Genomic DNA, 22,698 nt, shown 5'->3' on the forward strand with positions numbered 1-22,698 from the left:
TTTGGGGGAGGGATTAATGTTTTTTAAATGATTCACAAGCCCGAGTTTACTGTGAAATTATTAGAGAATGAAAATGGGAAATGAGGGGCTTGATTTAAGTTCTTCTGCTCGTAAACCACCAGGAAGTCCTACTTGGATTAGAGCAGAGGTGAGGTTGTCTCGCCTTAAATGTAGGAATGCAAACCTGCCCTTTCTGCCCTTCCCCAGACTCTAAGAGCTGCAGCTTTCACTGACAGGACAGGAACTGTTTGTCAGCCAGCTCCAGCTCAATTACTGGACTCCAAGATTTATATACTGTAGATGGAATTAGAACATCACTGTGGACTCTCCAGTTTATAAACAACTAAGGGGGAAAGAAATTGGGTGTTTGGTGAAGGCAAGACAGTTGTATATTTTTGCAAGCTTGCCAGGGCCAGTGAGAGGCCCTCAAGGATGGCAGCTGAGATGCTTCAGGCAGAAACACATTGTGGTCAGAGGCTGAGGCCAGGGGACCAGGATTTCTGTGTTCTTTCTTAATGAAATTATCAATGACACCTGATAGTACTGAGGTTCATGCCTGAGCTTATGACAATGTAAGTTTAATAGGCTTTTAAAATCAATCTAAGCCATTTTAGGCCCAAAATTTATATCTTCACATAATTACTTGTAGACTCCATTAGCTTATTTTGCAGTGGAAAGGAGACAAACCAAAATTTTTGATTACTCATCAGTAGATGTACTTTTTCTTTGTATAATATGTGTTTTTCTGACAATATCTACATGTAAAGAAAAGGTACTACCTTGAAATATACATTGGCTTAAATATATCACAACTAGAATTTTCTCTTCTGGTTCTTCAGAGTTGAAGAGCTCTTATACCAGTGTAAAAATCCCAGTATAAAATCCCAAACTCATAAAAAAGTTTTCATGCACAGGAAGATATTAGAACCAAAAGCCTAATTAAATATATGGCTATAACAATTTTTAAAACAAAACAAGGAAAACACAAAACTCCCTTTGTACTCTCTTTCTTTCGGTAGGTAGTTGGAATATAGTAATTTTCTGAACAGAGAGAAAAAGATTCCCAAGGTCAGTGCTATTCCATTCTTAATGGAGTAATTACAAATCTAAGCGTCTATACTTTGCGGTAGACAAGATTTATGTTGAGGACTAGTCTGAGAAATCTGAGAAGTCACAGCTTGAAAACAAAGTAGTGGAGGAATATTTTTCCATGTGTCAACCTTGAGTTTTTCCTTTCAGTGGAACTTCCCCCTGCTGATGTTTACCTGGAAAATTGCTCCAGCTCTGTGTTGTGGCAATACAGTAGTCATTAAGCCAGCAGAACAAACACCACTCAGTGCACTCTACATGGGAGCCCTCATCAAGGAGGTAAGAAACTGACTTCAGGACAGGCTCTGACTCCCCTTATGATTGGGGCCTAATAGAACATATCCATTGAACGTGCTTCATCAGCTTTCACAAGACATGTTCCCTCCAATTCTTTTTGCCAGGCTGGCTTTCCACCAGGAGTTATCAATATTTTGCCGGGATATGGACCAACGGCCGGGGCAGCAATAGCTTCTCATGTTGGCATTGACAAGATTGCATTCACAGGTTCCACTGAGGTAGGTACCTGAGAAGCTATGGGTTGAGAAACAGTCCTGCAAGTGAGGAAAGGGATCGAAATAAAACTGAAAATAGTAGTCATGTGCTGGATACCGAAAGAATGATGAGTGCCCACACCCTCAAAGGACAGCCTTAGTTGAATACTGTAAAGGTTAAAACAAAGGTGTGCATTGACCATTTGATGCTACTGATCTCGAAGAATTTTTGTGATACCATTTGTATAAACTCTGTCCCAGAAGAGGATGTCCCAGAAACTGGGGTTCCACATACTTTCTTGAGTCAAAAACCATAATGGTAGAAGAAAGTTAAGAAGCTGGGAATTTAAATTACCCCCTGTTAAAGAGTAGAATGAAGATACAGCTTTCCCTTTTCATTATTTCACCAGGCCCTAGCAAGGCAGTTGCACCCATGTCCCATGAGCCACAAGGGATGATATAGAGCAGGGGTCAGCAGCAAACTTTTCCTGTAAAGGGTCAGGTAAATATTTTAGGGTTTGTGAGCCATATGATCTCTGATACAGCTAATCCACTGTGCCTTGTAGCATGAAAGCAGCCATAGACAATACATAAATTAATGAGCTTGATTGTGTTTCAATAAAACTTTATTTATGGACACTGACATTTGAATTTCATCTAATTTTTACACATCATGAAATATTCTTCTTTTGATTTTTTTCAACCATTTAAAACTGGAAAAAGCATTCTTAGCTTGTAGGCCATAATAAAACAGAGGTCAGGTCAAATTTGGCCCATGGCCTGTAGTTTGCCAACCCCTGATAATTGAGTCGCAGGTCTCCTTTGAGAATTTTTTTATAAAATGTTACTCCAAAGTGCTTTTGAAAATCTGGTTCATTGCTTTAGTTAGAACCTCACAGATGACGATCACTATTAATCAAAGAAGGTTTGCAGGCTTAGAACAGCATTGCCAAGAGAAATACGAGATGTTCATATGTAATTTAAAATTTGCTATCAGCCATAATAAAAAACGTAAAGAAACAAGTAAAATTAATTTTAATGAAATATTTTATTTAAACCAATATTTCTAAAATATTATCATTTCAACAGGTAATCAGTATAATAAATTATTGATGAAATACTCTTCATTCTCTTTTTCATATGATGACTGAAATATGGTGTGTATTTTACATTTATAGCACATCTCTATTCTGACTAGCCACAGTTCAAGTGCTTTATAGTCACATGAGATAGTAGCTACCATATTGGATAGCAGGTATAGAGACTGGTTTTTATCAGCTGATACATATTAATAGTATGTGGGTAGACTGACTAGGGTAAAGATTTAGTAAGAGATTGATTAATAAACCTAAGTGCTAATTTATTAATTTACAGTTAGAGAATGAGTTTTGTTTGTCAGGAGTTTGTCTTGTTTGTTTACAAACCTTTGAATTCCGGTTGAACTTGTTGGAAGAATTTTGTAATGAAATATATAATCTAAAATATAAGGGTAAAAGGAAATTGTTCCTTTATAAACTAAATTGAAGTTGAAAAGACTTGTCAAAGGCTAGATGCAAGGAAAAACTTCAATCAATTGGGATTGGCAAAGAGAGTTGCAAAAGATTGGAGGGAAATTTCCTCATAGATAGAGTGTGCATTTGGATTGCTTTGCAAGTGTTTTTAATTCCTCATTCCTCTTCAAAGAAACAGGAAATAGAAATCCTATACAATATTTTATGGGTATGGTTTAATCAAAATGACAATGTAGTGGACCCATTATAAAAGAAGTGTTCTTAGCCCTATATCAAAAGATTAGAGAATGACTGTACATATTTACATTTAATATTAAAATGAAATATTAGTATGTGTCCCTGCTTTAACCTCCTTGTACAGTGGACCTGATTGAGTCTGTTAAGGGGCTTCTACTGTATAATTATTTTTTTAGTAAAAACGAGATCATGAAATATATCATGAACACCTTGTCATGTCAGTAACCTATAAATCTTCATTCATGTTAATAGCTGTATAGAATACTGTTGTATGTGTCAGTTTATTTAAGTAAACTTCCATTAATGGACACATCAAGTTTTTTTTTTCCTACAGTTTTTCCTATTACACACACTACTGAAATAAAAATCCTTGGAGGTATATATTAGATGTTCTGTTTGATAAAGTTCGTAGGAGTAGAATTAAAACTTTTAAGAATGTTTGTTTTTTAACTTGTTTACCAGAAGGCATTAGGGTGGTGATTTTATTTATAAGATCTCTTTATAGTTTAAGTATGTTAATCTTTGTTGTAGAATTTGCAAATATTATTATGAGTTTGTTGTTTGCTTTTTTAGATTTTTTAAATTGTGTTGCTTGCCATTCATAAGTTTCAAATTTGTATTTAGTCATATTTTTCAGCCTTTTTCTTAATGGCTTCTGGGTTTTATGTCATCTTTAAAGGAACCACCTCAAGAATATACAAATGGTCCTTAACATTTTCTTTCAGAATTTTTGTGGTTTTGTTTTTGTTTAAATCTTTAATCTGGCTGGACTTTATTTTCATGTATAATAAAAGGGGAGGCCTAAATTTTCTTTTTTATAAATGAGTGTTCAGTTATTTCAACACCATTTATTAAACAATCTATCCCTTTGCAACTCATTTGAGTACAGCATGACATTATTTGATAAATTTCAAACATATATGTTTCTGCATTAGGACTCGTAATTTGTCTATTCTTTCAGCAGTACCAGACTCCTTTATTATTTGTTTTTATAAGATGTATTGCAATATGGTAGGTAAAATGCCCTCTTATTTGGCTTTTTCAAAATTTGTTTGGCTATTCTTTCCTGTTTATCCTTTCAGATAAAATTTCAAATCAATTTGATATGTACTTTTCCTTTCCTCCAAAAAATTTTCATTGGAATTTTGATTGGCATTATATTACATGCATATATTAAATTGAGAGCAAGTGCAGTTGTTACTGACTTCTCATCTAGGAACATGGCTTAAATCTCTTCATTTATTTGCCATGTAGCTTTCACTTATGTCATCATATATGTCTTGGGCATTTCTTTTCAAATTTATTCTAGGGATTTAATATTTTTCCCAAGGACATTTTAGTCTAAAAACTGTAGATTAAAAAACATTTTTTAAAAAGTCACAAGTACAATTTATTGGAAGGTTATATTTGAGTAGATGGAACCCAGTCTTGCAGGCTAGCCACGAAGTGGTCTAACGAGTCAACAAGAACATAAGTATTCTTGATATGCTGCATGGGTTCACATTTCTGTTTTGCCACTTAAGATGGTTTTTTTAAAACTTTATTGAATAATTTACATACAATAAAATATACCCATTTAGAGTGTTCAGTTTGATGGGTCTTGACAAATGGCTATACCCATGTAATTACCACCCTAATTAAAATATAGAACCCCAAAATTCTCTCATTGCTTCTTTGCCACCAACACCCTTGGTCCCAGGCAGCCACTGATCTTTTTAATTAATTTTGCCTGTTCTAGCATTTCATATAAATGGGAATAATACAGTATGTACTCTCGTGTCTAGCCTTTTTTGTTCAACATTAATGCTATTATTGATATGGTCAGGTTTAAATATTTCATCTTGATCTTTGTTTTCTATCTGTCCCATTTGTTTTCTGTATTCCTCTTTTTCTGCCTTCTTTTGGATTGAATAATTGTAGAATCCATTTTCTCTTTTTTGGATTATTACCTATACTTCTTTTTTAAGTGATCACTTTTTGTATTTACAATATGCATCCTAATCACATCTGCCATTGAATCTTACGTTACTTTGCATATAATGCCAAAACCTTACAACAATATTTGTCCATTCTCCCTCTGTCCTTGGTGCTATTGTCCTATAATTTACTTATGTATATGTTATAAATTCCACAATATATTGCTATTACTTTTGTTTTAAACATTCCGTTGCCTTTTAAATATTTTTTTGAAACGAGAAAGCAAAATTGTTTCACATTTACCTGCATTCTTGCCATTGTCTGGCCCGCCTTTGGTGTAAGTCCAAGTTTCTCTGGTAGAATTTTGTGTAAAGACCGTCTTTTAACATTTTTTATAGTGCATATCTGAGAATGATGAATTCTCTCAGCTTCTGATTGTCTGAAAATATCTTTGTCTTCATTTTTTAATGATTTTTTCCCCTGATAATAGATTTCTAATTTGACAGGTTTTTTTGTTTTGTTTTACTTTCAGCACTTTGAAGATGTCATTCTATTTCCCTCCTCCCTCCCCCACCACATGCACTATTTCTGTTAAGTCAGCAGTCATTCTTATCTTTGTTCCATTGCACATCATGTATCTATCTTTTTCTCTCTTTTTTTTTTTTTTTTTTTTTTTTACTTTTTTTTAGTAATTTGATTCTGGTGTGCTTTGTGTAGTTTTCTTTGTCTTTGTCCTACTTGGGGTTCATTGCAGTTCCTGGATCTGTGAATTTATAGTTTTCATAAAGGTTTGAAAACTTTTGACCATTATTTCTTCAATTATATTTTTGCTTCCCTCTTCTGAGACTCCAATTTCATATATGTAAGATCATTTGATAATATCCCATAGGTCACTGAGGCACTTTTCGTTTATTTTCAGTCCTTTTGCTTTGTTCTTCAGTTTGGGTAGCTTTTGTTATTATCTTTAAGTTCACTGACTTTCTGTAGTGCTTAATTTGCCATTGAGTCTACTATACATTGTGGTTTTCATTTCAGATATTGTATTTTTAAGCTGTAGAAATTCTGTGGGTTCTTTTTTATGTTGTATAATTGTATATTTCCTTCTTTATTGTATCACTGTTTTCCTTTAACTTTGTGAATGTATTTCTAATACCTATTTTAAGTTCCTTGTCTTGTGATTTTTAACATTTTTGTCATTTTGGGGATGTTTTAGTTGACTGAATTTTTCCTGGTTTTGTGCCTTTTTTTTTTGTCTTATTGCTATGTCTTGTCAATTTTTGAAAGGATGCTGGACGTTGTGAAACATTCCATTGTTGAGCACTTGGATTTCGTGACTTTCTTTAAAAAGTGCTGGGCTTTTTTTTTTTTTTTTTTAAATAGTTAATTCACTTGTTTGAACCTTTTGAGGCTTATTTTTAAGTTTTTTTAGGACTAGTTTTCCTATTACAATGTTGGAATCCTTCTGGTGTTTCTACTGAATGTCCTCAAGTGTTCAACAAGGTCTTTCTACTCTGGCTGGTCAGAACTCAAATGTCTTCTAGCCCCATACAAACTCTGGGAATTATTAAGCATACACATTCCCAGTCCTTATTCTTTGCCCAGTTTTATGGTGTCTCACCTTATGTATTCCCAGCTCAGCATTCAGCCAAAGACTCAAGGGACTCCCATGCAAATTTCTGGACCTTTTTCTCTTCTTCTGATAGGTTTCATCAACTCAGTGAGATCACCATATACTGCTTTGTTCTCTCCATCCCATGCTATAGTCCAGAAAGTGGCTTTTAGTAGAAAGGACTTCCCTTGTTTGTTTCCCTAATCTTCAGAATTACAGTCTCATACTACCTGATGTCTGATGCTTGAAGAAAGCTATTTTGTATACTTTTTCTAGTTGTTTGCAGTAGTACGGCAAGTCTGGTGCCAGTTATTGCATCATGGCCTGAAGCAGCATCGTAGTACCTTTTGATTAATTCTGATATTGTTCTTTGACTTTCTTTCCCTAGGTTTCATGCAGATCACCCTTTTTTCCATAGTTTATCATGCCTCAAATAGATATATATTATAGTCAGTGAAGTTACAACTTTATTTGCTTTCGTTGATATAATCTAAAGTCTTAAGAAAACAGCCTCTACAGACATTTCAATTAGAAAAAGCCTTGGTTTATTTGCTTTCGAATCTTTAAGAAGTACCTTAGTAATTTAGTCTTATAAGTAAACTCATTTGAAATCTCTTAGGGTGAACTCATTTGCTTATCAGTTTTGTATTGGTTTTATTAGCAGTAGTTTCAGAAGATGACAGTTTCTGATTACGTATGCAGATTTTAGGGGTGAATTTCTTTGGAGTGTATCCCTTAGGCATTGTCTGCAGCACTTCAGGTAATACCTGATGCATAATAAATATGCTGTACAAATGTTTGTTAAATGAGTGAAGCAGGAAAGACCCAGATCTTAAATACAAGCTTAATCTCAGATCTAGAAGGCTGTGCATCAGTGGAACAGTTTCCTTTGCTTAAATGCCACAATAGTCTTGGGGATCAATATCTTTTATTTTGTAGGTATAAAATCATGGACCAGCCACTTAATTCTGTACAAAACTGGGTTAATAATAGCAAGCGTGCCTGTTTTTCAGTCTTGAGAATTAAAGGCAATACAAGTTTTGTAAGCTATAGGCAAATGTTACTTTATAATATAAATTCAGCATCCTAAGAAGGGAGAGATCTATGGGTTTGGGTGGTTTGTCAGGGCTTCAAGAGAAAGAAGGATTTGAGATAGATCTTGTAGGATATGGATACTTAGAGTGAATTGGGAAGAGGGAGCTGTATTAGCCAATACCAGAGACAGGAGAATACAGAACGTCTTGGGGGAGTAGAGTGGAGATTGGGAAGGAAAGTTGGGAGGCAGATGAACTCAAAAGTAAGAGTCTGCAAAACAAGCCTTTGGGAAGAATTCTGGGATAAAAAATTGAAGCCAAGGTGTAGAAGACCTTCCAGACAAAGAAATCATATGAAAACTATACACCAATATGCCTTATGAATGTAGATAGAAAAATTCCCAACAAAATACTAGCAAACAGAATCCAGCAACATATGGAAAAGATAATACACTGTGACCAAGTGAGACTGATCTTAGGAATGCCAGGTTGGTTTAACATCCAAAAATCAATCAGTCTAATACTCCATATTAATAGAATAAAGGACAAAAACCACATGATAATCTCATTAGACACAGAAAAATATTTGACAAAATTCAACACCACAGAGATACTTATACACAAATGTACATAGCAGCATTATTCACAATAGCCCACAGTGTAAACAGTCCAAATGTCCATCAGTGGATGAACAGATAAACCATGGTTTATCCTCACAATGTAGTATTATTCATCCATCAAAAGTAATGAAGTACAGATGCATGCTACAGCATGGATGAACCTAGAAAGCAGGCTAAATGAAAGAAGCCAGTCATAGCAAACCTATAGCAACAGAAAGTAGATTACTGTGTGCCAGAAATTAGAGAGGGAAAGGAGAATGGGGAGTGACTGTTAATGGATATGGGGTTTCTTTTGCAGGTGGTGAAATATTCTAGAATTAGAACTGTGATAGTTGTACAACTCTGTCAATATACTAAAAACCACTGAATTGTACACATTAAAAGAGTGAATTTTATAGTATATGAATTATATCTCTATAAAGCTGTTAAAATGGATGATTTTTTAATGTATAGAAGGCCTTAAATAGTGGCTGTGAATAGCTAACACTGATTGATTATTTTCTCTGTGCCAGGCCCCTGCTAGGTGCTTTGTCTACATCATCTCATTTCAACTTCACAACAACCCTAGGAATTACACAGAAGATGAAAGTGAGGCTGGGAGAGATTGAATAACCTGTCCATTATCACACACTACTAAGTAGTAGGGTTGAGAATCATAGCCAGCGCCTGTACTCCGAATTACAGTGCTACATTGCCTCTCTGGCTAGTGGATTCATCCCAAAAGAGGAGGGAGCCATTAAAAATTAGGAATAACATCACAAAGAGGGTACGTAGGAAGGATAATCTCTCAGTGGAACATGTTTCATTGAAAGAATGGTCAAAATGTCTAATTCTGAGAAGTAATAGACATGGTGTTCTAACTTAAGTTTTTCCTTTTTTTCTGAAATTCACTTAAAAATTGTCACTTTAAATCTCATTTAGCACATTGTAGGGTTTCCACCTGATGCTCTGATATAGGACTCAAAGTTTTAAACCCAAACTCTGTCAGGTCATTTCCACAAATATTTATCCAGCACTTATTAAATGCCAAGTATTGTGTTAGACCTTAGAGATGCAAAAGTGAGATCTTGTGAAATTCACAGTTTACCCCAGGGCAAAAGTCTGTCAATAATTAATGTAGTGAGGTGTGTATGGAGCATGGAAGAAGAGAAGAAGAATTCTGTACCGTTTTACTTAAAAATTTCCTGATTTTGAAGTTGCTTTTTAAGATGAAGGCTGGAACCTAAAATTCTCTTGGTTGACATGGCTTACAAATGTATCTTTGCAACCAGGAGAAATGTTATTAATTGGAGATATTTAAATTTGAATAAAAAGTGACTTCACTATAAGACAATATTTTAAGAAAAAGATCAGTATCTTAATCCACAGTTGTTAAAATTCACATCAGGAAAAAAATTCAGGTCTATCTTCCTTTTCTCTTACCACATATCTCTTTGGAGAAAATGAAATTGTAATGGTATGGGATTCAGAGTACAAAAAGAATATAGAGGAAAGGAATGATAGCTGTGGGAACCCTTGTGAGTGATGTATTGCTAGTTATTGGCAGATAATCAACAAATACTGGTATTGTTCGATTCTCAAAATCGTTTCCCATGCCTGATATTAAAGACCATCACTTTTAAAAAAGCTTGGTACGTATTTTGCTGGACTGCAGAATGGGGTTTTAGATTACCCTGTTGCCTCTCAATAGCAAATACAGTTTTCGTTTTTTGTCATTTCCTGCAGCTCTATTTTTAGCAGGCTTTTAAACTCTAGAGCCATGGCTTTTATACCAAGTCAGTGTCTATCCTTAAGTCTCTTTAATAGGAAGGGAAAAGCCTTATAGAGATGAAAGAACAGCTCTGAGAAACTAAACCCCGACAGATGGGACATATTGATGAATTAGTGTGTCTGATTTCCTGGTGCACTGAACACTTGGGTAGGGTAAACCGACACTAGAAGGACATTAGATGCTCAATGACTGCTAATCACCTAATTTCAGTGTTCTAGTGAAAAGTATTTAATATACGAGAGACACAAAAGTGTACAAACATTAGGTAAAATACTGGTTTTCCTCTGCGGCTGTTTCCCATGAGTCATCTTTCTACTTCTCAGTTTATATTACTCCCCACCACATTCAGGCCAAGTTAATTTCCATCTACAAAACTATGCCAGTGGCTTATCATAGGCAAAGGGAATTCCTAAGCTGAATGGTTAATGACCAATCTGATTAGGGAAACAAGACATGATTGTAGAATTTTGCATTATTTAAGAAGCTTGGAGCTTTAATTTGGTTCAGTTTGAGTTAATTTATCCTTTTTTTAGTCTCTTCAAGAAAATAAAGTACTCCTTATCTCATCACTAAAATGAAAGCCTGAAAACTTCTGTATCACCATACTTTGCCTCTCTCTCTAAAAATAAGCTAGAGGAAATCACCACTTTTTCAGTAAGAATTTCCAAAAATCTCTAAATTTTACCCAAAGCATTCAAGACTAAAGAAAATATGTCAGATCCGTATCAGAAAAGTAGACATAATTTAAGTGGTTGTTATGGTTGTATGGGTTTGCTCACAGTACATGTTATTATTTAATCTTTCCAAGCCTCAGATTTCCCATCTGTAGATTGGGGGAGATTGTACCAACTTCATGAAGTGATTGTGAGGGTGAAATAAGCTAGCATATCCAAAGTGCTTAACAAAGAGCCTGGTATTTAGTAAAGTCTCAATAATCGTTAGCTGTCACTGTTTTTTTAATTTAGTTTTAAATGAAACAAATTATGTTTGAGGATGTGTGGTTTAATAGAAGGTGCACTGGATTCAAAGGACTTTGGGTCAGATATCAGCTATCTTGCTGTGTGAACTTTGGAAAATTATTTAGTCTCTCTGATCTCTAATTTCTTCATTTACTAAGAGGGGTTATGAATAACTCCTTACAGGTTTATTTGTGGATTAAGATAATGTATTTGAAAGTTCCTGTTATATTGCTTGGCATATTGAAAGAACTCAGTGAATATTAATTAGTTGAATCTGAAACTTCCATTTGCAAATAATATGCCTGTTAAAAACTAATTCCTGCTCTCCTCTGGTAGTTTTGTTTGTTTTGTGACTTTTATAAATATTTTACAAATACTTTTATCTTCTAATAAATGCTTACTTTTTGGTGTTTGCTGTTCTATTTCACTTTTTTGGAAGATCGCCTGGGTGCTTGCTTGGATAAACTAAATCTGAATCCTTTTTCTTTTTAGGTGGAATGGTGTACTAGATTTAGAGAGTAGGGCTGAAAGAGGATGTGTGGTACCTCCTTGCTGTGGCCTAAAGCTGGGGCCACTTCTTTGCCAATCTTTGTTTGCCAGAATTGAATTCTGGTTTAGGGAGAAATTTCTTTGCAGAAAAGAGTAGTTGTTTTTCAATAGTTGTTCAAGGACCATCTGATTCAGAGCCACCTACAGTACTGGTAGTGGTGAAGGCAGAGGTGCTTATGAAAGTGCACATTCCTGGACCCCACCCACAATCTTTTAAATCAGAAACTTTGGAAATGGGGTCCAGGAATTTTCATTTTAATAAGCTCTCCTATTCATTAATGTTCAAGAATTACTAGTTGGGTCATACCCCAGAACATGTTCCCAGGCCCATTTAAGGAAAAAGCCGCAGCTGTGAGCTTGTTAATCCATGCTAAAACAAGAGATTTGTGTAAACTAACAGGTAGTGCTCTCATTGTCTGCTATGTCTGTAGTTTCATTCCATCAATAATGTGTCTCCTAAACATCTTAAGGAAGAAATGAATTCAATATCAGTTTAACAAAGCAAGTACATGGTCCAAAGCATCCTCTATACCCATGAATTACTCAACAAAGAAAAACAAAAATGCCAGTATTTTATTAAAAGTTTGCAAACATTTCTAAAAGTTCACACACACAACAAAACACTATACAGTATTGACAATCTGGTAAAACTGCTGACTGAAAATGGGAAATAATTGGAATATGGGAAGAGTTCTTCTGTTTTAATTGTACTTTACCAGAAAGAAGCTGTAACTCATACAATGCAACTATAAATAGTAGACTTATTTCCATAAGCAACACACGAACAAGTAATACAGCTACCCCTATACCACTTTTCAGTCTGTTTGCAATTAATTACATTTTTCCTCATTCCTCTTCCTCATATATTTGAGTTGCCCTTGAGCCCAGCAGGGTACTAATGGGCTTTCTAGCTGCAAAAGAGGGAAAATGTGGATAATCTTAGAAGTAAGATTCATCATCCAGCAAGTATTTTGATTCCTTACTGTGTGGCAGATTCTGGTGTATAAGGCTGCCTTCAACTCACCACTTACTCAACAAATGAAGAAGCTGGGGCTTACCCAGCAAACAGCATATTGCTGATTCTTGGTAAAATGACCCGTGGTGCTTATGAACTTGTTCCTCCTTCTCTCTGTGGTCCAGGCCAACTCCCTAGAGGATTCTGTAGGCTTAGCACAGCTCCAGTGCCATGGCACCATTATGCTCCATTCTGCATATAGTGTTCAAAGGAGCTAGAGAATCAGCTGATAAATTCCTAAGAAATTTTACTCTCCAGGCTTGGCTGATCAGATTTTCTTTTTAAGCTCTTTTTGTTAACTTGACCCTTATCTACATAAAAGCAGTATTTCTTAGGGAAGTTTCAAGGTTCATTGAAGTCATAAATACTGATTTCTGAACTTGGAAATTGACCACCATTTCCCACCCCAACTCTCTCCCTTCCCCGTAAAACCCATTGGTATAAAAGATTTTTCACCTGTAGTAAACTAATTGATCAATTTAGATCCATTTAGTTTTTAAATTACCAATATAAAGTAATCAAATGAGTGACTCAATACAGCATTTTATTTAGGATATTTCCCTGAAATAACTCACTTAGAATTGTAAACGTCTCTTTTTAACTCCAGACTTCTATTTCTAACTGCAGAGTGGACATTTCTACCTGGATGTCCATCACCTACCAAACAAAATCCAAACTTCTTAGAGTAGCAGACAAATTGATTCAAGATCTGCACCCACTTTCTTCACAGGCTTCATTTCCTGCACCTTCCCCTGAAATCTTACCTTAACAGACTCTTGCAATCCCCAAATATGATGTGGCATTTCACATTTCTGTGATGTTGCACATGCCATTTGTTGGGGATTGAATCATGTCCCCCAGAAAAGGCATGTTCAAGTCCCAACCCCTGGTCCTATGTTATGTACCCATTTTAAATAGGACCTTTGAAAAATGTTATTAGTTAAACTGTGCTCCAATTGAATGAGGGTGATTCTTCATTCAATATATCTAAGTCCTTATAAGTAATGGAAATTGGACCCAGAAGAGAGAAGCCACGGGAGTAGCCAGGAGCTGGAAGTCAGTGGAACCTCGAAGAGAAAGGAGAAGATACTGCCTTGTTCATTGCCATGTGACCGAAAAGCCAAGGACCAAGGGTTGCAACAGTCAGCCCCTAAATGCCATAGTTTTTGAGAAGAAAGTATCTCCTTGCTGATGCCTCAGTTTTGGACTTCTGTCCTCAAAACCATCAGCCAATAACGTCCCATTGTGTAAGCCAACCCATTAACATGATGTTTGTTTTAGCAGCCAGAAAATTAAAAGTTTCTGGTACCAGAAAGTGTGGTGCTATTATATGACAAATTCCTAAAAATGTGGAAACAACTTTGGAATTGAGTAATAGGTAGAGGCTGAAAGAATTGTGAGGTGCTTGATGGAAAAAGCCTAGATTGCTTTGAAGAGAGACTGTTGGTAGAAATATGGACATAAAGGGTGCTTCCGATGAAGCCTTAGAAATAAATGATGAATGTGTTATTGGAAATTGGAGAAAAGGTGATCCGTGTTATAAAGTGGCAGAGAAATTGGGAAAATTGTGTGCTGATGGATTGGAAGTGGAACTTGCAAGTGATGAACTTGGATATTTAGCCAAGGAGATTTCCAAGCTAAGTATGAAAGAGCCATCCTGGATTCTTCTTGCAACTTATAGTAAAATGTGAGAGGAAAGGAATAAGCTGAGTATTGAACTCTTAAGCACAATGAAACCAGAAATTGTTGGTTTGGAAAATTCTGAGCCTATTTAGATAGGGTGCTCTGAGACTAGGGCTAGAAGCTGCTCAATCAGGGAACTCCTTGAACTTTGGGGAGAACAGAGCTCCATGTGAGGGTTTAACTGAACAATCCTTTGCTAAAGAAGGTGTGGCTGAACATGGATTCAGTCAGCTGTTTCAGAGGAAGTCAGGATTGGAAACACAGTTATCCAGTAAGGATCTGTGGAAAGTTCTGTTGTCTAATGGTTTGGACTTGCTTGAACTGCATGCAGCACCTACAAGGTTTTTGCAAAATTTGTATGGTCAGAACCACTGCCAGCCTGGACTGAAAGAGACAGAAAAGGGACAAATTGAAGGAAGAATGACTTCAAAGGCAGAACCATGGAAACAAATGTCTGGACTGAAATATCGCCTCAGGCCAAGAGAGGGGGCCCACCCATGTGTGTGGAAAGGGCAGGTCCGCCCCTGTGCTTGAAGGAGGGTGAGGCCATCTGCCCTGGTGCTTGGAGGAGGTGGGCTTTGCACCCTATCATTCAGAGAGAGTGCCAACTCCCCAGTGCTTGGAGATGGTAGGGCTTGTGCCCAGGCATTCAGGGATAGCATGGCCATTGCTCAAGTGCTTAGAAGGGATGAGGCTGCTGCACTGTCAAGCACAAAGGACATAATCAAGCCACAGATGACTCAGACTGAGATCTCAGGGAGTTTGCCCTGCTGGCTTTTGGATGTGTTTGGGACCTGTGACCCCTGTTTTCCTTCCAGTTTCTCCCTTCTGGAATGGGAATGTTTATCCTATGCCTGCCCCATTATATATTGGAAATAGATAATTTGCTTTCTAGAATTTACAGGTACACAGAGGGAGAGGAATTTTGCCCCAGAATGAACCATGCTCTTAACTGACTTGGATGAGACTTTGGACATAGCATTGTTCCAAAATGGTTAAGACTTTAGGGATGCTGTGATGGAATGAATGTCTTTTGCATGTGGGAGGAACATGTCTTTTAGGGGTTCAAAGGGCGGACCTTTGGGGATTGAATTGTGTCCCCCATGAAAGGCATGCTCAGGTCCCAACCCCTCGTTCTGTGGGTGTGAACACATTTATAAATAGGACCTTTGAGGATGTTGTTAGTTTAGATGTGTCCAAACGGAATGTAGGTGGACCTTAATCCAATATGCCTGAAGTCTTTATAAGTAGTGGAAATTGGACACAGAAGAGAGAAGCCATGAGTGGCAGCAAGAAGCGGAAGTCAGTGGCCCTCAGAAGAGAAAGGAGAAGATGCTGCCATGTGCTTTGCCATGTGACCGAAAAGCCAAGGAACTGTAAACATTGCTGGCCAGCCAGAAGCTACTGACCCTGGGAGGAAGCAAACCTTCTAAAGTCTGAAAACGTGAGCCAGTAAGTCCCTGTTGTTAAGCCAACCCATTGTGTGGTATTTGTTTTAGCAGCTAAGAGATTAAGATAGGCATTTCTGAAATGACTTCCTTTCCCTTATCTAGCTGATGAGTCCTTACACTATAATTACTATGATGCATTATTCTTATTTAGGTTTATAATATCAAACATTGCCTCCTTTTAGTTGCAATCATCATATTTTCTTTTATTGGCCTCTGATCTATTCTTTGTTTTCAACTCTTTTTTCCTTGTCGCTTGTTTTCCCCTTTCAGGCTTTAATTATTTTTAAATTTGATTAATTTATTCCTAATGAATTTGACTTTAATTAAAACTATTAAGTCATAATTTAAATATTTAGGAATGTTCAGTATAATTTCCCCACCAGTAGTCCATAAGGGCAACCAAGAGATGTATGGTACAATTGCTCTAATAAAGTAACATTTTTATCTTTTAATGTGATCTCTATTAACAGCTTTCTTAAGGTTTAATTAAAATATAATAAATTTTACATATTTAGAATTTACAGTTTGCTAGATCTTTCCATTTGTGTCCATCTGTGAAACCTTCACCATAGCTAAGATAGTTAATATATCTACCACCCTAAAAAGTTCCAAATGCACCTTAGTAATCCCTCCCTCCCATCCCTTCTTCTACCTCTACCCCATTTCCCCAGGCAACCACTGATCTGCTTTCTGGCATTATAGATTGTTTGCATTTTCTTGAATTTTATATAAATGGAAACATACAGTATGTACTCTTTTTTGGTCTCACTTCTTTCATTCAGCACAATTATATTGAAATCTATTTGTGTTGCATATGTCATTAGTTTATTCATTTTTATTGCGGAGTAGTAGTCCATTTTATGGCTACACCGCAGTTTATCTGTTCATCTGTTTCCAGTTTGGGGCTATTACAAATATAAACTGATATGAACATTCATGTTCAAATCTTTGTATGGTCATAAGCCTTCATTTCTCTTGGGTAAATACCTTGGAGTGGAATGACTGGATTGTATGGTAGATTAAGAAACTGCCAAGATGTTTTCTAAAGTGATTGCACCGTCTTACATTCTTACCAGCAGTCTATAAGACATTCCACTCCTCCATATCACCACAACCATTTGGTATGGTCAGCTTTTAAAATTTTAGCCATTCTAATAGGTGTACAGTGTTATCTCAGCATGATTTTAGTTTCCATTTCCCTAATGTTGAGCATCTTTTCATGTGCATATTTGCCACATCTTCTTTGGTGCAGTGACTTTTATTTATTATTGTTGAATTTTGAAAGCTCTTGGTATATTCTGGATACAAGCCCTTTGTAAGATATATACTTTACAAATGTTTTCTCCCAGTCTGTGGTTTATCTTTTCATTCTCTTTTTTTTTTTTTTTTTTTTACTCCCATTTTTCTAGTGATTTTTTTTCAATTTTTTAACTTTGTTTATCAAATAATTAAAAACAAACAGGCAAACAACAACCAAAAAAACCCCACAACATTTCAAACAAAGCAATGGATTAAGGAAAACAAATAACCTAAAATAACTACTTTGCTTCCAATATGTTCCTACCATACCCCAAGAAAATTAATAAACCATGTCCAAACAGAGGAGTAAGAAAAACAAATAATCTAAAATAACTACATTGCTTCCAACATGTTCCCTCCATACCCCAAGAAAATTAACAACCCCTAAGAAAACAAAGGAATAAGAGAAAAAAAAAAACCTAAAATAACTCTATTGTTTCCAACATGATCTTACTATATCCAAGAAAGTTTACAAACCATAATCATTCCTGAGCATTCCCATAACATTGAGATTACCCTCCATAGTTTATCTGTTCTTATTAGATTATCATTCCCCCTCCACTAATTGGTATCTCTAGGTCCCCTACATTCTACAGTATAAAACATTGTACATTTTTCACAGAATTCACATTAGTGGTAACATACAATATCTCTCTTTTTGTGCCTGGCTTATTTTGCTCAGCATTATGTCTTTTTTTTTTTTTTTAAATCTTCATTTTATTGAGATATATTCATATACCACGCAGTCATACAAAACAAATTGTACTTTCGATTGTTCACAGTACCATTACATAGTTGTACATTCATCACCCAAATCAATCCCTGACACCTTCATTAGCACACACACAAGAATAACAAGAATAATAATTAGAGTGAAAAAGAGCAATTGAAGTGAAAAAGAACACTGGGTACCTTTGTCTGTTTGTTTCCTTCCCCTATTTTTCTACTCATCCATCCATAAACTAGACAAAGTGGAGTGTGGTCCTTATGGCTTTCCCAATCCCCTTGTCACCCCTCATAAGCTACATTTTTATACAACTGTCTTCGAGATTCATGGGTTCTGGGTTGTAGTTTGATAGTTTCAGGTATCCACCACCAGCTACCCCAATACTTTAGAACCTAAAAAGGGTTGTCTAAAGTGTGCGTAAGAGTGCCCACCAGAGTGACCTCTCGGCTCCTTTGGATTCTCTCTGCCACTGAAGCTTATTTCATTTCCTTTCACATCCCCCTTTTGGTCAAGAAGATGTTCTCCGTCCCACGATGCCGGGTCTACATTCCTCCCCGGGAGTCATATTCCACGTTGCCAGGGAGATTCACTCCCCTGGGTGTCTGATCCCACGTAGGGGGGAGGGCAGTGATTTCACCGTTCAAGTTGGCTTAGCTAGAGAGACAGGGCCACATCTGAGCAACAAAGAGGCATTCGGGAGGAGGCTCTTAGGCACAACCATAGGGAGGCCTAGCCTCTCCTTTGCAGCAGCCGTCTTCCCAATGGTAAAATCTGTGGTAGTGGGCTGAACCCATCAAACCACCAGTCCCCTATGTCTGTGGTCATGTTAGCAACCATGGAGGTGGGGTAGGCGAATACCCCTGCATTCTCCACAGGCTCCTCAAGGGGGCACTACATCTTTTTTTCTTCCTTGTTTTTTTTTTTTTTTTTTTTTAACTTTCCCTTCTTTTTTAAATCAACTGTATGAAAAAAAGTTAAAAAGAAAACAAACATACAATAAAAGAACATTTCAAAGAGACCATAACAAGGGACTAAGAAAAAGACAACTAACCTAAGATAACTGTTTAACTTCCAACATGTTCCTACTTTACCCCAAGAAAGTTACCTAATATAGCAACATTTCTGTGAACTTGTTCCTACTACATCCATCAGAAATTCACAGACCATAGTCATTCCTGGGCATCCCCAGAACGTTAAATAGCTTATCTGTTCTTCTTGGATTATTGTTCCCCCTTCCTTAATTGCTCTCTATTACTAGTTCCCCTACATTCTACACTATAAGCCATTTGTTTTACATTTTTCAAAGTTCACATTAGTGGTAGCATATAATATTTCTCTTTTTGTGTCTGGCTTATTTCGCTTAGCATTATGTCTTCAAGGTTCATCCATGTTGTCATATGTTTCACGAGATCGTTCCTTCTTACTGCTGCATAGTATTCCATCGTGTGTATATACCACATTTTATTTATCCACTCATCTGTTGAAGGACATTTGGGTTGTTTCCATCTTTTGGCAATTGTGAATAATGCTGCTATGAACATTGGCGTGCAGATATCTGTTCGTGTCACTGCTTTCCGATCTTCCGGGTATATACCGAGAAGTGCAATCGCTGGATCGAATGGTAACTCTATATCTAGTTTTCTAAGGAACTGCCAGACTGACTTCCAGAGTGGCTGAACCATTATACAGTCCCACCAACAGTGAATAACAGTCCCAATTTCTCCACATCCCCTCCAACATTTGTAGTTTCCTGTTTGTTTAATGGCAGCCATTCTAACCGGTGTTAGATGGTATCTCATTGTGGTCTTAATTTGCATCTCTCTAATAGCTAGTGAAGCTGAACATTTTTTCATGTGTTTCTTGGCCATTTGTATATCCTCTTCAGAGAACTGTCTTTTCATATCTTTTGCCCATTTTATAATTGGGCCGACTGTACTATTGTCATTGAGTTGTAGGATTTCTTTATATATGCAAGATATCAGTCTTTTGTCAGATACATGGTTTCCAAAAATTTTTTCCCATTGACTTGGCTGCCTCTTTACCTTTTTGAGAAATTCCTTTGAGGTGCAGAAACTTCTAAGCTTGAGGAGTTCCCATTTATCTATTTTCTCTTTTGTTGCTTGTGCTTTGGGTGTAAAGTCTAGGAAGTGGCCGCCTAGTACAAGGTCTTGAAGATGTTTTCCTACATTATCTTCTAGGAGTTTTATGGTACTTTCTTTTATATTGAGATCTTTGGTCCATTTTGAGTTAATTTTTGTGTAGGGGGTGAGGTAGGGGTCCTCTTTCATTCTTTTGGATATGGATATCCAACTCTCCCAGCCCCATTTGTTGAAAAGACCATTATGACTCAGTTCAGTGACTTTGGGAGCCTTATCAAAGATCAGTCGGCCATAGATCTGAGGGTCTATCTCCGAATTCTCAATTCGATTCCATTGATCTATATGTCTATCTTTGTGCCAGTACCATGCTGTTTTGGCAACTGTGAATTTATAATAAGCTTCAAAGTCAGGGAGTGTAAGTCCTCCCACTTCGTTTTTCTTTTTTAGAGTGTCTTTAGCAATTCGAGGCATCTTCCCTTTCCAAATAAATTTAATAACTAGCTTTTCCAAGTCTGCAAAGTAGGTTGTTAGAATTTTGATTGGGATTGCATTGAATCTGTAGATGAGTTTGGGTAGAATTGACATCTTAATGACATTTACTCTTCCTATCCATGAACATGGAATATTTTTCCATCTTTTAAGGTCCCCTTCTATTTCTTTTAGTAGAGTTATGTAGTTTTCTTTGTATAGGTCTTTTACATCTTTGGTTAAGTTTATTCCTAGGTACTTGATTTTTTTAGTTGCTATTGAAAATGGTATCTTTTTCCTGAGTGTCTCTTCAGTTTGTTCATTTCTAGCATATAGAAACATTACGGACTTGTGTGCATTAACCTTGTATCCCGCTACTTTGCTAAATTTGTTTATTAGCTCTAGTAGCTGTATCGTTGATTTCTCAGGGTTTTCCAGATATAAGATCATATCATCTGCAAACAATGACAGTTTTACTTCTTCTTTTCCAATTTGGATGCCTTTCATTTCTTTGTCTTGCCGAATTGCCCTGGCTAGCACTTCCAGCACAATGTTGAATAACAGTGGTGACAGCGGGCATCCTTGTCTTGTTCCAGATCTTAGAGGGAAGGCTTTCAGTCTCTCACCATTGAGTACTATGCTGGCTGTGGGTTTTTCATATATGCTCTTTATCATGTTTAGGAAGTTTCCCTCAATTCCTACCTTTTGAAGTGTTTTTATCAAAAACGGATGTTGGATTTTGTCAAATGCTTTTTCAGCATCTATTGAGATGATCAATTGATTTTTCCCTTTTGACTTGTTAATGTGTTGTAATACATTGATTGATTTTCTTATGTTGAACCATCCTTGCATGCCTGGAATGAACCCCACTTGGTCATGGTGTATGATTTTTTTAATGTGTCTTTGGATTCGATTTGGAAGTATTTTGTTGAGGATTTTTGCATCTATATTCATTAGGGAGATTGGCCGGTAGTTTTCCTTTTTTGTAGCATCTTTGCCTGGTTTTGGTATTAGATTGATGTTAGCTTCATAAAATGAGTTAGGTAGTGTTCCATTTTCTTCAATGTTTTGAAAGAGTTTGAGTAAGATTGGTGTCAGTTCTTTCTGGAAAGTTTGGTAGAATTCCCCTGTGAAGCCATCTGGCCCTGGGCATTTATTTGTGGGAAGATTTTTGATGACTGATTGGATCTCTTTGCTTGTGATGGGTTGGTTGAGGTCTTCTATTTCTTCTCTGGTCAGTCTAGGTTGTTCATATGTTTCCAGGAAATTGTCCATTTCCTCTACATTATCCAGTTTGTTGCCATACAGTTGTTCATAGTATCCTCTTATAATTGTTTTAATTTCTTCAGGATCTGCAGTTATGTCACCTTTTTCATTCATTATTTTGTTTATATGGGTCTTCTCTCTTTTTGATTTTGTCAGTCTAGCTAGGGGCTTGTCAATCTTGTTGATCTTCTCAAAGAACCAACTTTTGGTGATATTTATCCTCTCTATTGTTTTTTTGTTCTCTATGTCATTTATTTCTGCTTTAATCCTTGTTATTTCTTTTCTTCTACTTGGTTTAGGATTGGTTTGCTGTTCATTTTCTAGCTTCTTCAGTTGATCCATTAGTTCTTTGATTTTGGCTCTTTCTTCCTTTTTAATATATGCGTTTAGTGCTATAAATTTCCCCCTTAGCACTGCTTTTGCTGCATCCCATAGGTTTTGGTATGTTGTGTTCTCATTTTCATTCGTCTCTATATATTTAGCAATTTCTCTTGCTATTTCTTCTTTAACCCACTGATTGTTTAGGAGTGTGTTGTTTAACCTCCAGGTATTTGTGAATTTTCTAAGTCTCTGATGGTTGTTGACTTCTAATTGTATTCCATTGTGGTCAGAGAATGTGCTTTGAATAATTTCAATCTTTTTAAATTTATTGAGGCTTGTTTTATGTCCCAGCATATGATGTATTCTGGAGAAAGTTCCATGAGCACTAGAAAAGTATGTGTATCCTGGTGATTTGGGATGTAATGTCCTGTATATGTCTGTTAAATCTAATTCATTTATCAGATTGTTTAGGTTTTCAATTTCCTTATTGGTCTTCTGTCTGGTTGATCTATCTATAGGAGAGAGTGATGTGTTGAAGTCTCCCACAATTATTGTGGAAACATCAATTGCTTCCTTTAGTTT

General features: G+C 36.3%; 1 protein-coding gene across 1 annotated transcript in view; it reads left to right on the plus strand.

Moving 5' to 3' along the window:
• The window catches only part of ALDH1A2 (aldehyde dehydrogenase 1 family member A2), a 123,239-nt gene that overhangs the window by 61,322 nt on the left and 39,219 nt on the right, over positions 1-22,698 (plus strand). The window contains exons 6-7 of the mRNA XM_037835397.1: positions 1,240-1,368; positions 1,491-1,604. Of these exons, the coding sequence (XP_037691325.1) occupies positions 1,240-1,368; positions 1,491-1,604 (243 nt within the window). The remainder of the gene's footprint in view (positions 1-1,239; positions 1,369-1,490; positions 1,605-22,698) is intronic.

This window comes from Choloepus didactylus, chromosome 4 (genome assembly GCF_015220235.1).
Source record: "Choloepus didactylus isolate mChoDid1 chromosome 4, mChoDid1.pri, whole genome shotgun sequence".
NCBI lineage: Eukaryota > Metazoa > Chordata > Mammalia > Pilosa > Megalonychidae > Choloepus > Choloepus didactylus.